The following is a 16366-nucleotide window of genomic DNA, read 5'->3' on the forward strand; positions in this document are numbered from 1 at the left end:
TGACCAAAAACTTTAACCTGAAACTTGCACTTTCATTTTCTATGTTCAGTGGACTATAATATTGGGGTCTAAAGTCTAATTTGGCTTTTTAATTAGGAAGATCATATCTTAAGCAACATATGTACTAAGTTTCAAGTCGATTGGACTTCAGCTTCATCAAAAACAACCTTGACCTAAAACTTTTACCTGAAGCGAGACGAACGAACAGACGGACGGACGCACATACCAGAAAACATAATGCCCCTGTACTATCGTAGGTGGGGCATACAAATATAACCTCATAGAATGTTCATGGAAATCTTGAAACACTGACATGAGACTTATATTTTAAATGTTAGGTTTTTGAATTATAATGTCATAAGAATATCGTTGTCATAAGAGTACCATACCAATGTATAGTGTTAGTCTAAGTAAATCACTGAGGAATGTTTTAGAATTCTTCACATTGGAAAACGCGTGCTTATATCAGGCGACTCAAAAAGGTTCTGCTATCTACATGTATTAAACGATTACTTTCTTTTATATCTTTTGGATTTTCAGACAATTTCCTTTATTTAAAACCGGGAAAATGTTATCCGGGGAATTGTCTTTGTATATACATCTGCACGATCATTTTTTTAAGCTATCACATATTTCAAAAGATGTGGCATGAGTGCCAGTGAGACAACTGTCAATCCAAGTTACAACTTATAAAAGCAAACCATTATAGGTCAAAGTACGGTTTTCAACACAGAGCCTTTGCTGACACCGAAAAGCAAGCACAAAAGGAGCCCAAAAATAACTAGTGTAAAACTTTTCAAACGGAAAAACCAACGGTCTCATCTATAAATAAAAAACACGACAAACGAGAAACACCCATGAACTACATCAACAAAAAACAACCATTACTGAACATATGTATCATGTCTTTTTTTCTGTTTCTAATAACATATTTAAGAAACATTATGTAAACTACATGTTATTGGTTTCCAATTAGGTCTAAATGTATGATACTTACAATATTCGTCCTTGATATTAAATAAAAAGAAATTAATACACAACTCAAATAAGATTTGTACAATCAAGTAAAGTACCTATTTACAACATTTACTTAAACAAATTATTAATCAATAAAGAGATGAAATATTTAGCTATACGTTTAACAAAATTACAGTAAGAGAAAATTTATTTGAATCATTTCGTTATCAATATATAAATAAAGTGTTCAAAGCATTTAGCTAGACGATCAACAAACATTACAAATTAACAATATTTTACCCTTACCTAATATTATCAATTACGTGATAAAATGTTCAAAGTATCTAGCGATACGATAGACAAAAGAGAATAAAATGAAGAGTATTGTGAGAAAAACGATTCTATATAAAAAAAAAAATCTTAAATTAAGATTAATCTCATAATGAAAATCAAAACATTGTATTTTGAATTATCTCAATACAGTTCAAAAGCATAACCACTAACATGAGGGTTAGTATCAGATACAAGGAAAAGCATCAATACAAGCATGTGCAATTATGTCAAACTGGACAACCATTTTCTTTTTTGAAATGTCAAAGAAAATAGATTTCCAATCCTTGATGAATGTTAATTTTACAAAGATTATCAAAATCATTCATAAATATGAACACAACTATATATGAGTGTTTTATAAAGTTATTGTATCATTTTAATCAATGAATATTAAGATGTCATTATATAGAGTAAAATAATCATATCAAAAATAATTAATGAAAACATCATATTTTTTAAAAGACAATGTAATAATCAAAATGTATTCTATCAGAAAATATTTATTTAAAATCAACTACTACCTTACCTGAGTCTTTTTGGCATTGTGAAAAGGCACCTGGAAATTGATAAGGCTCCTGTAAACCTTAAATAAATGCATTGGTTTAAAAAACAAATTGCTTAGTAAGTAATATTTTTTACAGAAAACAATAAGATGATAGAAAAGGGGGCAATATACAGACCATCAACCAAATTGAAAGGCGGAATCCCAATTAAAAAAGGACAAACAGACAGCATCAGTCCATTAATTTAACAAGATCACCTAATGTTAACTTATATAGACGTATTTATGTGATGCGGCAATCGAAATGAAGGAAAATAAAAGCAATATAAGCAATGTGTAGACCATCAACTTTTAAACAATCATTTCAAAAACTCTTGATAACGCAGGAATTTGGTCAAGATGTTTTGTAAACCTTTTTTTTCGCTACTATCCAATTGAACTTGACAAAAGACATCGCCGATACCTTTAGGTATGGGGTTCGTGTTGTTTATTCTTTAGTTTTCTATGTTGTGTCATGTGTACTTTTGTTTGTCTGTTTGTCTTTTTTTCATTTTTAGCTATGGCGTTGTCAGGTTGTTTTAGAATTATTAGTTTGACTGTCCCTTTGGTATCTTTCGTCCCTCTTTTATGTCTGTTTCACGAAAATCGCAACCACGAATAAACAATTAAGCACGTGCTCAAATAACCTTAAAGAGATAAGATAAGATAAATACGTTTATTGCAATAAGCACAATTATGCTATAGCACATTTAAATAACAACATTATCATGTGTAAGCAACATGAATTTATGTTAAAACACATATGATGATATTAATTTTCTGGCAGAAATAATTGATCCTGATTCCTGAAGCGTTGGTACTCTTTATATAAATTGACCTCAATTAACCCAACTGTGGTATAGAACTTAATCACTGGGACTTTTCAGCTCTAGTTTATATAAACCGCACTGACAGGACGTTAAGGTATGTGACAATTAGTGCAAATACGCAGAATTATGCGGCTGGCAAGGACATTTAAAATATGTACATCTGTTATTAATGTGCCATACACTCTGCACGATGACCGATGTTGAATCTTAAGCTTTTGTGCATAATTCGTAGATGGTCTGCTGTAGTACAATACCTTCGAACAAATGCGAAATTACAATCTGTGCTAGCACCAATGGAAACCGTTATAAGTTATGTGTACAAAGCGCCGTTCTTGATATCCCTTCATCCTGAACTATTATTCCTCCCTCCCTCCCTCCTATTCAATTTTTAAAAACATACATGCTTACTTTATTTATCGTTGATTTATTTTGGTCCTTCGCCATATTTTTCAAGTAAAAGATGTTAATCATCTTTTGGATCACCTTAATTCCCAAATGATACTAAGGACTACGTTACTAAATGATGTAATAATACGTATTGCAGTTAGAAATACAATGTTAAAATCTAAAACAGAGAGATAAAAACCACGAGACGTTCCAAATCATTGGTTGAAAATCAAATGCCATGGCTACAAAGAAAAAACAACATCAGTAAACAAACAACATCAAAACATTAAGACTCGAACTACACCAAAAACTAGGGGTGATCCAAAAGATACCAGAAGGACAGTCAAACTCATAGATAGAAAACAAACTGACTGGGCAATGGATAAAAAAAAATGACAAGCAGACAAATAATATTACACATGACACAACATAGACAATTAAAAACTAAGCAAAACGTACCCCCTCCCCCCGAAAATCATAAGCAGATTTTGCTCCGCATGTGGCACCCACGGTGCTCAACATAGGTAAGTATATACTGATCCTCATGCGGAATATGCCGTGTTGTTTATGTTATTACAAACCCGGTGGTTAGTCTTATAATGCAGATCATATTCGGAAACAAAAGGACAGGCTTGTAGAAATGTTGAGCAGGATCTGCCTACACTTTCGGAGCACATGAGATCACCCAACGTTTTGTGGTGGTTTTTAAAATTGCTTAGTCTTTAGTTTGATATGTTGTGCCTTGCTTTCTTTTCTTTGTCTGTTTGCACTTTCTTTCTTTTTACCGTGGCGTTGATAATTAATTTTCGATCTACGAGTCTGAATGTCTCTCTGTAATTTTTCGCTTCTCTTTTAAATTTAAAAAAATTACCAAAACAATATCCTGAGTCTATAAACGGACTTGGAGTAAGTTCATAAATAAATGATCCATCACAACAGTAAATTATGTTTATGGCCCAAGTTTGATCACACTCATTTGAAAATGATTGAAGACATACGTTTCGGACAAAGACCTCACCAGGAATTGAGGAAAGGTTACCTATAAAGAAAAAGAAATCAATTACTTGCATTGTCATTTATATCAAAATTTAAGAACAGAAATTATATTAATAGGTTATGTAAATACGTAAGGACCATGTTAATATTGTAGTACAATTCAGTTCTATGACAATCGCAATAGTTTTACAACAAGTTGAATGGTTTTTTTCCCCTTTTTTTTGGATGGTTTTCTTTTAAGGATGTACACCTCTGAGGAGCCAAAAATTTCTAGAATTAAACTTTTTTTCTTAACCTGATTTTTAGGTTTATAAGACTGTAACAAAACAATTGGTGAAGAAAAAATCAAATGGTGGTGTGCTTCTTTTTTTGCTACGGCCCTTTGAAAATGCCCAATTTTGATGATTTTCTCACTTTTCATCGATTTTTACCTATTTTTGGGCTATTATCGTGAAAAAAATCACAGTTCCACAATTAAACTTTTTTTCATACTTTCCATAAAGATGAAGTGGACCAATCTGAATAAATTTAACTTACAAAAACTATAGGTAGGTGTTAATATAAGAAAGTTTTATCATATTTTGATGCTTTTTTGTGTAAAATTTACCATACTGCCAATTTTGTATTTTTATGATTTTTCTCATTTTAAAGAACAAAATGCATATTAATTCAACTTTTTTGTTATAAATGATTGAAAAAATACATATCTAAGAAATTTGAAAAGACCAAAATGAGATGGGATGTATATTATTCTTGTAAAATCATTTTTTGTATCCCTCACCCATTTTCTCAAAATTTTGACTAAAAATACTGACTTGAATGGTCGTAAAATTTGAAAACTGGATTATTCAAAAACCGTTCATGTTAAATACACAATTTTTTCACAGAGTTATGTTTGATTATAATATTTTTAAAATTCATTTATATTTTCCACTTCTATCATATGTTTTGGAAATAATTTAAGAACGAGACTGAACGAGACTGAAAAGTCAGAAGAATACATCCTTAACCAGGTTAAACTTTCGATTATGTTTCAAGCGCTGAAGATAAAACTTATGATAAAACAAAAAAAGACCGAGACATGTCTGTTTTAAATTCAAACCATCGAATATCATTATTATTTCCCTTTTTTAGAATTTTATGGACAATTCTTAAACATTACTTGGGAATGTTAGCAGTAAATAAACATGTGCCTAGTGTTTACATTGACATCTGTGGTCTATAACCTTTCATTCGAGTTAGGAGTAGTTAAGAAAATTAGTGTTAGTTTAAACTCTTAGAAGTTCAGGGCATATGAACGTTAAAAATATGCCGAACAGCCCTATGTTTTAACCTTTGGAAAAAATTGTGGTCCATATGAACTTTCAATTCTAGGATAAAAAAAAATCAAAAACTTCATAGTAAAAGTGGTACACATTTAGCCGTAAAAGGAGTTCCTATGGGAAATTGCATTGTCAATATTTACAGAAATGCAACCTATAGATAATGTTCTCTCACGAAATTATTCTAAGTTTGGTGACTATAATGAACGCATCTATCAAATCAAACTACAGATAAAGGATACAACAGATTCAGTTAAGTCGGCCTCATATCTTGACTTACAAGTAAAAATTGACAATGAGGGTCGGTTGAAACAAAACATTACGACAAAGGAGATCTTTCGGCTTTCTTATTTTGAACTTTCTATTTCTAAGTAGAAACATTCCAGCAGCACCTGCATACGGGGGATAAATCTCCCAATTGATACGATAAATCCGTCCTTGTATTTCCTATTATGATTTTCTTGATAAAGAGTTGCTGCTTACAAAGAAGCCATTTAAGAGCTCCAAATTTTGAAGTTGAAAGCATCCCTTCGTACATTTTACGGATTTGGTTATCCACTATGGAATAACCGTTGCACAGATGATATCGGATATGTTCCTTACGTCGTTACATGTAAAATCAATCTCCTTCCCTTTCATAAATTTGATCGACCGAATTAGACCATTTACTGGATTCGTTATAACATGAGTAACACGACGGGTGCCCTATGTAGAGCAGGATCTGCTTACCCTTCCGTGCACCTGAAATCTACGTGTGATCGCGGGTGCTCCGGAAGGGTACGCAGATCCTGCTCTACATTTGGCACCCGTCGTGTTGTCCATGTAATAGCAATCCGGGTTTTGGTGGAGTTCGTGATGCTTATGCTTTAGTTTTCTATGTGGTGTTATGTGCATTATTGTTTGTCGATCTTTTTAATTTTTAGCCATGTCGTTGTCATTTCATTTTCCATTTATGAGTTTGACTCTGGTATCTTTCGTCTCTCTGTTACATGATCCTGCTATGGATGTCAACATTGGAAGTGAAACCGACTTGAACCATAAAGACACCTATAGGGCAAAATAAAGTAAATGCGGTGTGTCATGGCCCAGCAACGAAGTTGTCGGTGCCATATAGTTTTACCCTTGTCCGTATTTTCGTCTTTTCGTCATCCCGTCATTCCGTAATTCCGTCATTCTGTCATTCCGTAATTCCGTCATTCTGTCGTTCCGTCATTCCGTCGTTCCGCAACAAAACATTTTTTTCTAAACGCCTTCAGATATTGGGCTGATTTTTGTTATGTGAGTTAACCATGATGAGTTACAAAGCAAGTTTGTTTAAGTTTCGTTCCGCTCTGCTAATTTTTGCCGATATTACGGCTTTAGACTTTGATAGATTGTTGAAAATTACAGTCATACAGACTTTTTTCTAAACACTTTCAGATATTGGTCTGATTTATGGTATGTGAGTTACTCATAATGAGTTACAGATCAAGGTTAATGTTCAACCCGCTCGGCTAATTTTTGCTGTAATTTCGGGCTTTGGGCTTTGATAAAAAAAAAAGATGAAAATCAGTTATACGGACCTTTTTCCTAAATGCTTTCAGATATTGTAGCTTATTTTTGGTATATGAGTCAACCATGATAAGTTACAGATCAAGTTTAGGTTTCGGCATGCTTCGCTAATTTTTGTAAAAATTAAGGGTTTAAAACTTTGAAAATTGTTAAAAATCACAGTTATATGTGCTTTTTTTTCTATACACCTTCAAATTTTTGGAAAAAGTTTTTTTGGTAAATGTGGAATAAAAAAAATTATAATCCTGGTACCTTTGATAACTATTCTCCTGAAAAGTACCAATTGAGTTATAATTTACTTAGAGCTAAGAACTTCCTTTCACTTTGTATTATTTTACATTTCCCCTGGAACATATCTTATTTTATCATTAGTTAGACTAAATAACATATGATTTTTACTGAATGAAAATAATAGCATTAAAATAACGTAAAAATCATATTTCTACATTTTCAGTGAAATACATTACAAAATAGTGTTCAAAACAATAATTTGAATACTGGAAAGTATATTTTGTAAAATAACAAGACAACAAAACGACCCAATTAAATTATTAAACAAATGCATTTTTTAAAAGTTTCAAACATAATTCAGAAAGTTTAGGCACTACCTACGAAATATGTAAAAAATCAAAAGTATGATTTTTTTGTTAAATCAATAATGAAAGTGAAAAAGTGAAATAATGATTTGCTTAATTAGCTAAAATGGTTCAATTTTGTCAAATTAAGTTAATAAACATTGATAATGACTTATTCACTGGCAAGTGAATAATTCGACCTCATGAAACCCATATTCATGTGAAATCCAATTTAACTTCGTAGAAAGTGATAGAATAATGCATGCATTGTCCGTGTACAGATATTGAAAGGAAAAGAATGTCGACATTGAAAGTGAAACAAAGGTAAATAATTTGATTAGCTGATTCCATCCACACAAAAACATTCTTATAATAGTAAAAACGATGATAAACATAAATTTCTAATCTATAATACAAAATATTCAACAGACCTATAAAAAATCTAACTGCACGAGTTGCTTAATCTATTTATATCTATGTTTATGTTTACATCGCTTATATGGTAATAGAAGGTCAACTCGATAGTTAACTAGATTGTGTCTTAGTTAAATTTCACACGAAATGAAGCAACATCTTATTGCGACCATTTCCTGTAAGTTGTTTATTTGATATTTTGATAGTTTGGAAAAATGTTTTACATTGTTAAAAATAAAATATGAGAATTTGAGTCAAATCGGTGAACATGAATTTGGCAGCTAGTGCCCCTTTAAAAAAGTGGACTTTTCCAAATAATGCTCATTATGTATATTGTTAATTTTTGTCGTTTGGTCCATATCAAAATGTGTTTTTTCTCTGTTGAGGTATATAATAAAAAGATTTCATATCGAATGAAGTTTAATTTGGGGCCCGATGTCCGTGAACTTCTCACTATTTGAATTTCTATTTGGGACCCACGTAAGAGGATCAATAAATGAATCTGTTATTTTCTCCATTGTTGAAGTATATGATAAAATATCATAACATGTCTTCTTTCATATCGCATGTATTATCAGCCTTCGGTCAATATAAGCCCTCGAGCCATGCGGCTCTTGGGCTCATATTGAACCTATGGCTGATAATACATGCGATATAAAAAATGCCAAGTGATAATCTGATAGTATCGTATGAGTTTACTCATTATCAGGGTTTAAGCTAGGATTTGAGGGCTTAAGTCACTTTTGCGGGCTATGAAAATCAACCTTATTTTTGTGTAACAGCAAGGGATTAAGGATGTATGTTACTAGCTTCATCTTCGACTTTGTCAGATTTTACAGCACTTAATTAGGCATGACTGGCAGTCAGTATTGTATGATTTGACTATATTGGCCTTTATTATGAAAGATTCTGAAATGGGATGTGGGAACTTGGCTCACAATGTCTCTTCAGTTTGTTCCAGATTGTTATGTCTAATTGAAACTGACCATATAAATTTAAAGTTAATACGACATTCCTGATCAACAGAAGTTGGATTCAATTTTTTAAAACAGGAAATAACAGCAGAAATAAACTTGCAATGATTTTATTGCTGCATAATCGTTATCCCCATAAAACGTCTAAATCGATATTTGGAAATCATTTTGGAACGAGTAAAATCCTTTTTGGAACGAGTAAAACGACTGAAAGAATGGGGTAAACAAATCAAGAATAGATCACGTTTACTACTTTCGGTTTTAAAATTAAACGAAAACGGGAAGTGACACGTGGATGATAAATTCAAAACGAGTCTAGTATTATCAGGAAATTATAATTTTTCGGTTTAAATACCTAAAGTAAGAGATATATGTTTGTCTCTCTTGTTTAATGGATTTTAAATAATTTCGTATTTTACATTTTTAATCTGGGTCTATAAATAGTCCTAGGAATAATTTTACGCTTACGTAGATCACTGTACAGTAAACATCTGTTCAAATTGTGATCGTTTGAGAAATATTAAAATTCAAATTCGAACTGTCCGGGGGGAGGGGGGAACAATTTCGATCAAATGATGAAACTAAAGGGAAGTTCACCATGACGTCAGGGATTGATCACGTGACTAACTGGTTGGCACGTCAAATGCCGGTCAATCGATGTTTACGGCTAGTTAGCCATGGTAGCCTCATGTTGTGTGATCGGATGTACAAACTCCTGGTTGTTGAAAAGCCAACAGACTGATTTTACTGGGGAAATGATTATGATGGTCAATTATGAGGTTTATTAGTATTAAACGTAGTGACCCATCCGATGGCAATAAGGGGATTAGTTGTAATCAAAACTTGTAACACCTGTTGAAATGTTAATTACCTGGGGGGTCATAAACTTGTCCAAAACATAGAGACAGTTAGATTTATCGTATTTTAATGAGAAAATATTTTTATACTTTCTATCATTATGACAGTCTTTGAGATGGCCAGTAATAGTTCGTATTGTTATCAAACGGTCTTAATAAAAGTTGACTAATATGCAACCATACCTACAACGATTCATTTCATTATCAAACAAAAGAACTTTTATGATTTCCTTGATATAAAACTTTGATTCATTAGATGGCGTATTAAAATTATAATCCCGGTACATTTGTTAGCTTTAATCAAACAATCATTTAAATATAATAACATAGTTTTAATAATGAAGCACTCCAACTGTTACCCTTTCGTATGAATTAATTTTGACCTTGACGACAGAAACAACATACCATTCAACCATATTGGATACCAGGTTCCACAGCTGAAGGCTCCAGGTGATGACTGTACCATTTGGTCGCCTATTGTCCGATTTATTTTATACCACTGTCGTACCAAACGATCATCAGAAAATGGATTTTCAGTTGTATAATTATGTATATATGTATACGTTCTTTTTTCATCTCCGATAACAACCTTATTTAAATCGTCACAGGGGCCTAAAATATGTAAATAAAAATGTCAAAGTAATGTTATTCATCATTCATACAGTTATAAATATTTCAAATAATAATATTTCAAAAATGTTTTAAGTCAATATGTATCTTCATTTCATAGTCTTTTATACTGTCATCATTGTTTGAAAAAGCAGAAAAAAATCGATCTACACATTCATTGATTTGTTTAAATTTTGTTCTTTTCAAGGATTTGTATAGTAGAATTTGTGCGTCAATTCGTTTTACAAATCCTTGTTATTTTCAACATTTTGTTTTTACAAATTCAAAATGTCTAATGTTAATTATTTCCTAATCATAAGAAATCCGATGTCAATGTATAATTTATAGTTGTCAATATACATAAGCAGACATATCTCATTATAAATTGAAAGTGATTGTACGCGTCTTAAATAGAATGGCATCATGCTAATATACTGAAAGGATGAGTAGGTAATCATTCCTGTACATTTAAAAGACTTCGAGTATTGTGTTTTAATTGAATACATTTTCAGTGGCGGATCTAGAAATTTTCTTGAGCTGGGGCCCATTGACTGCCTCATATGGTCCGCTGAAATCATGCTTCAGTGATTCCCAATATAATCAATCAAATTTTCGCAGAAAAGGGGGGGGGGGGCGGTCCCCTAAAAAACCCTCTAAATCCGCCTCTGATTTTTAAGACTTTGAATGTGTATGAGAGAACACAGTCAAAACATATTTAAACCATTGTGGTGACGTCAGCCTATTCATTTACCGTGGATTCTTTTTCTTGAATCAACGCTTCCTAAATCTGTCTCTGAAATGGACTCAACATTTTATACTCTTTTGTTTCCTTTGTGTGCCTAATTACATTAAGTTTGAATTGACTAATTTACTGATTTCTGTTCACTTGTGGAATTGTTTTAAAAACTTACCTTTCATTTTTGTAATTTCTTTATGTCTTTACTGGGAATCGAACCCGTCCATGAATTATGTAACGTGCTACTGACATCAATATTTCGACGAAACCTCTGGGCTACCAATCGGTTACGATTTAAATGTCTATTTTATACATATAAATGAATATATGATATACAACGGTACAACAGACACACAGGGCTTGTACCTTTATATATACATATATAGGCAAACGTATAGTGTGAATTGGTAGCCACGAGGTTTCATGGTTAAGATCAATGATTTAAGATACGGACTTATCTGTTAAGGTTCGAATCCCTGCATTCTCTTTGCTGTCCCTTTTCTCTAGTTTTCCAGTTTTTGTTCTTGTTTTGTATGTTATTGTGGATATTTTGTGTAATAAAAGAGAGTTTGGGCGTTTATTATCGAATTATTGTTGTTTATTCCACATGTTTGAAACAAAAATGACTACATTCTATTTGTCCATTTTTGTTTTATAAATTAATATAATGTGATTTCATCTGTTTTACCTCATAATTTTTATAACTGTTAATTCGCAAATTATTATGCTAGAAAATCGTGATGTTCCTAAATTAGGCTTTTGTTAGAAATTTCAGACACAAATTTATGATATGCACTATATTTATGTTCTTTGTCGGGTTGTTTTCCCTTTGACACATTCTCCATTTCAATTTTCAATTTTAATAGAAATAAGTTCGAAATCAATATATCTTATTTTGTTATAACAGATAACATTCAGCTGCCTTAAAGTATAAATATAGATTCCACCACTACATCGAGCGTTTTAAACATTTAAAATTTAACTGTCGAGAGTGGATAAATATCGTATAACACGAGATTTGGTGGTGGAATCTGTTTCTCTAATGATTTTCTAACATTATGCAGGCAAACGTATTCCTTCTTTTCGAATGATATGTAAAAAGATGTGTTCTTTGTATGTGACGTCATCAGGCATGGTCGCCTTTTTTCATGCCGTCACAATAGGAAATTCAGAGGAAAGCAAGAAAACTCGACGTCATAATCGGATTTTAACCAATGAAGTACTGAGATCAAACTAACCACACGTTGATTATTTTTTTTTATACAATGGGTGCAGAAAGGGATAAATTGACGAAGAATTAGAAAAAGATCTTTAATAGTTGACGTGTTGTGTTATAAATTAATATATTTGTATTTTTTAATTTGATTGTGATATTTATTTATTGTAATGGTTCGTTTGACACTAATACATGGTTATTTAAACTCACTTACAATACCTTCTAATTAAGAATAGGCGTTAATTTTTAAAAGGCATTAACACAATAGTTTAAGTTATAGATACAATGGATAAGCGTTGATTCATGAAAAACAAACCATTCGCCCTCCGGGCTCATGGTTTCTTTTTCAAGAATCAACGCTTATCCATTGTATCTATATCACAGAATACACATTAAGTTTGTTAATTCACTCACCTGGCTGTGAATGTGCTAATTCAAGAGCACTTATGATTAATAATAATCCAAATCTATCAATAATCATCATAAAAAATGCAACGAGTTACTTAGGCAGGAACAAGATTAAGAAGGAAGTACATATTATAGAACGTAAATAGAAGTTGCGTAAGTCTTCTGTTCAAAAGAAATAGTATACAAAGAATACACACGAATAGAGATTTAAACTCAAGGTCTCCCTAAAATGAAAATGTTTAAGTCGTTTATTGCTTTATATTAACATACTTAGGTATATTTAATATCACAGTTAGTAAAGTGTCAGTGGTTATATATTTTTCTGTCATTTTTAGAAGGTGCGTGCAGACCAGGTTTTATTTTTAAATTAAATTTAATTCTATGACCTTGATGTTTTCTTATTCTGTATTAAATTTAGATCAGTTTGATTTTTTGGCGATCTTAGAATTGAGAATGAACATGGGAAATGTGTCAAAGATTTGTTTGAAATAAAAGTTTTGGGTACAAACATCATATAATGATTTTTTCTATTGCACCTAGAAACGTCAATACATCTGTCTTAGCGAATAGAAAGACAAAGAAAATGTCTAACATGGGTCGTTATAAGTTTAAGACAAAACTATTATCTCTCCTTTCACGTGCCTTTATTTTGTGTTAACCAGCCAAGTTCCCAATGAAACCTTTTTAGTTGTATACATATTTCTATCACATTTCAATTGCATGGCTTAGAATTTCTAATTCAAATGAAATCTGTATTCTATTTTATTAAACTTGGGAGTAGGGGGTTTATTGTTTTGATGTATAAATGGTATGATGCATTTGTAAAGTATCAAACATTAGTTTATATATGGAAATAACGGTACTGACTATTAAATTCGGAATATGTCTTAACTTTATAATATAAGATCATAACATGGTATTCTTCATATCAAATATATTATCAGTCCTCGAGCAGACGGCTAGACTGCTGATAATTACCGAGGGATGATAACACATTTGATATTAAAAATCACATATTACATTTCTTTTTTGCATATGCTTCAACAATGGAGGAAAATCAGACTGACCCATGTGAGTGTTTTTTCAGGAGAAGTTCAAAAAGTGTAAAATTTACAGACGACGGCCCCTATATGTAATGCATCTGATATAAACTATTGCTATCATATGCATCAACAGTGAGGAAATACAACAGTTTAATGCATTTTTATGTTGACGATAAAAAAAAAAAAGTAACAAAACATCATAAATGTTGTAAATTGAAATTTGTAAAGTGGTTTGTTAATTTATGCTGGAAACTTTGAAAATTTCATATAACATAAGATCGTTTCTTGTTTCAATATATTTGTTTGAACAGTACTTTTTTGATGATCTATGCCCTTTTTGAGTTTATTCCAGAATTTGCCGAGTAACGTTGGAATGACATGGGAAAACGTTAAGGAAAGGCATGCGATAATAGCAGTGAACAGTTTTACATATATTTTTTTTTATATCGGAACGCTCAATATCGTTTCAGAAAATATCGAATTCAGGGTAATCTAAATGCTATTTTCATACTGTGAAAAAAAATAGTTTTTTACTCTAAATATATGATAATTAAGATTAATTATAATTGCGATAACTGATCATTGAGCATTACGACAGATTCAATTGACCATGAACATTCTTCTGTATATAGAGTACAAGTTCAAGCAGATATTGACTCGAAAGAACAATGAAAAATCTTTAAAATAATGATTGATGTACCTTCATGTATATATATTTCATCAAATTTGTTAAATTTGGGAACTGATGAAATACTTGACTATGAGGAGCTCTGAATTACAATGTTCAAAGAATTATAATATCATTTTGTTAATTTTAATGCTTTGTCTGTTTTATGTATCCATTTGACGTGCGGTGACTTCACATTGATCATAATGTTGATGTTCTATGATTGTTCTCGTATTCTTGTATTTCAGTTTTGCTAATGAGATTTGACTTTAGGTCCTCTTTTTTTATATACATTTGACTTGTATTTGTACTTTCATTGTGCAATGAAAACAACTCTGTACGATAGTCTTTTATTTTTGCTTATGTGCTTTGTTTATATGCTTTTTTATGTTTTTTTAATACATAAATGGCTTGGTTCTATACCTTTATGTATCCCGTCATTGAGTTATCGTACTACAATAAAGTTGTGTATTCTTGTCTTTTTTTTTGCTATGAGCTATACGTCTTTTTGTGCTTCTTAAATTTGACATATTTGTTTGATTTTATTCTTATTAGATTATAACACAATGCTGACCCCTATTTTTGATATTTTTTTCTTATTACATCTGCATGTTTTGTTCACACATCGTTTTCAATATAATGGAATTTGAGTAGACTGTTATTCAAATACAAGTGAGAGTGAGAAGTTTGCCTATCTTTAAAACCAGGTTAAATTCACAATTATCTACATAAATACTGTACCAATTCAGGAATATGACATTTTCTTCTTGAGTTCAGGTTTTTTTGGTGATTTTTCTTTTTTCTTTCAAAATGTAAACATACATGCAAATATATATATATCATGGAACTGTCGCGCAGATGAGAGGTTTATCTAGCTATAAAACTAGGGTTTACCCCTATGTTCTCCGCTAAGAAAATGTCTGTTCCAAATCAGGAATTAATTTTCCATTTGTTTGATGTGTTAACACTTTTGATAACGGACTTTTGAATTTTCCTTAAAGTTCTGTATTTTTGGTTTTTTATTTCATCAATAAGGCTAACATATATATTCCTTTTGTTTATAAGGTCTTCTCACATTTCCGTGGAAGGACCAATTGGGTTTTCTTCTGATTATTTTTTTCTTCTGTCTCACTGTTTTCCTTTGCTGTAATGATTTTTCGCAAGATGTCGCTTAGATATTTAGAATATAATATCGTACAGTTTGTACGATTTTGTTTCTACTTCTACGAATACTTTTCTATGTAAACATTATCTCCCCGAACACTGTTGTCTTGTTATCTCTAAGGCTTCACAACCGTATAAGAAACCGACAAATTTATTTTTTCAAATTGTTCGTTATTTTTCCTCAAAACGTTCTGTTTTGTTTTGACCGAAGCCGTAAACCCTTTTGCGTTTGATATAAGTGAAATGTATTTTAAACTGAAACAACCATAAGCGATAGTGGCCTAGGGTCATTTGATTTGAGATCCTTGGTCCAAAAAAATGAAAAAATGGCTTGCTGTCTCTTATTTCTAGAAATCGTATAAGATATCGACAAATATTTTCACACAAATGTTAAAACTCCTTAAAAAACACGATTTCACGTCTTTTTTTAGCTGAAAGGTTACATAGACATTTGATGCGAGTGACCACCTTTAGGTGTCATACCACCAATTAAAAGTCCATCTCTGTTCAACCAAATTTTACAATTTTCACAGCTTTCTAAATATTTTACCTTAAGTTTAACTTCATAGAAACCAGGTATATCCTGAATCCTACATGTATCAGCTTTCTACATGTCAATTTTCAACAGGTGTTTAAAATCATATAAAAAAGAAAAGGTGTTCCGAATAGAGGTACCACTTAAAATAACCCCTGGTTTTCTGGAAATCTTAAATTAGTATACTATGGAGTGCATTAATCCTCAATTTTGAATGCAAACTCATAAACAAGTAAATTTTAGCTCAAAAT

At 31.5% G+C, this 16366-nt stretch overlaps 1 protein-coding gene across 1 annotated transcript; it reads right to left on the reverse strand.

Annotated features, from left to right (window-relative positions):
- Positions 1 to 1781: 1781 nt before the first annotated feature.
- Positions 1782 to 12864, reverse strand: LOC134714250 (uromodulin-like). The gene is made up of 4 exons (XM_063575491.1): positions 12713 to 12864; positions 10143 to 10349; positions 3920 to 4087; positions 1782 to 1873 (listed from the first exon to the last, which is right to left on the reverse strand). The coding sequence occupies exons 1-4, from the start codon at positions 12780 to 12782 to the stop codon at positions 1791 to 1793; spliced, it is 528 nt and encodes a 175-aa protein (XP_063431561.1). The 5' UTR covers positions 12783 to 12864; the 3' UTR covers positions 1782 to 1790.
- Positions 12865 to 16366: the final 3502 nt, after the last annotated feature.

Source organism: Mytilus trossulus, chromosome 4, assembly GCF_036588685.1.
Source record: "Mytilus trossulus isolate FHL-02 chromosome 4, PNRI_Mtr1.1.1.hap1, whole genome shotgun sequence".
In the NCBI taxonomy this organism is placed as follows: Eukaryota; Metazoa; Mollusca; class Bivalvia; order Mytilida; family Mytilidae; genus Mytilus; species Mytilus trossulus.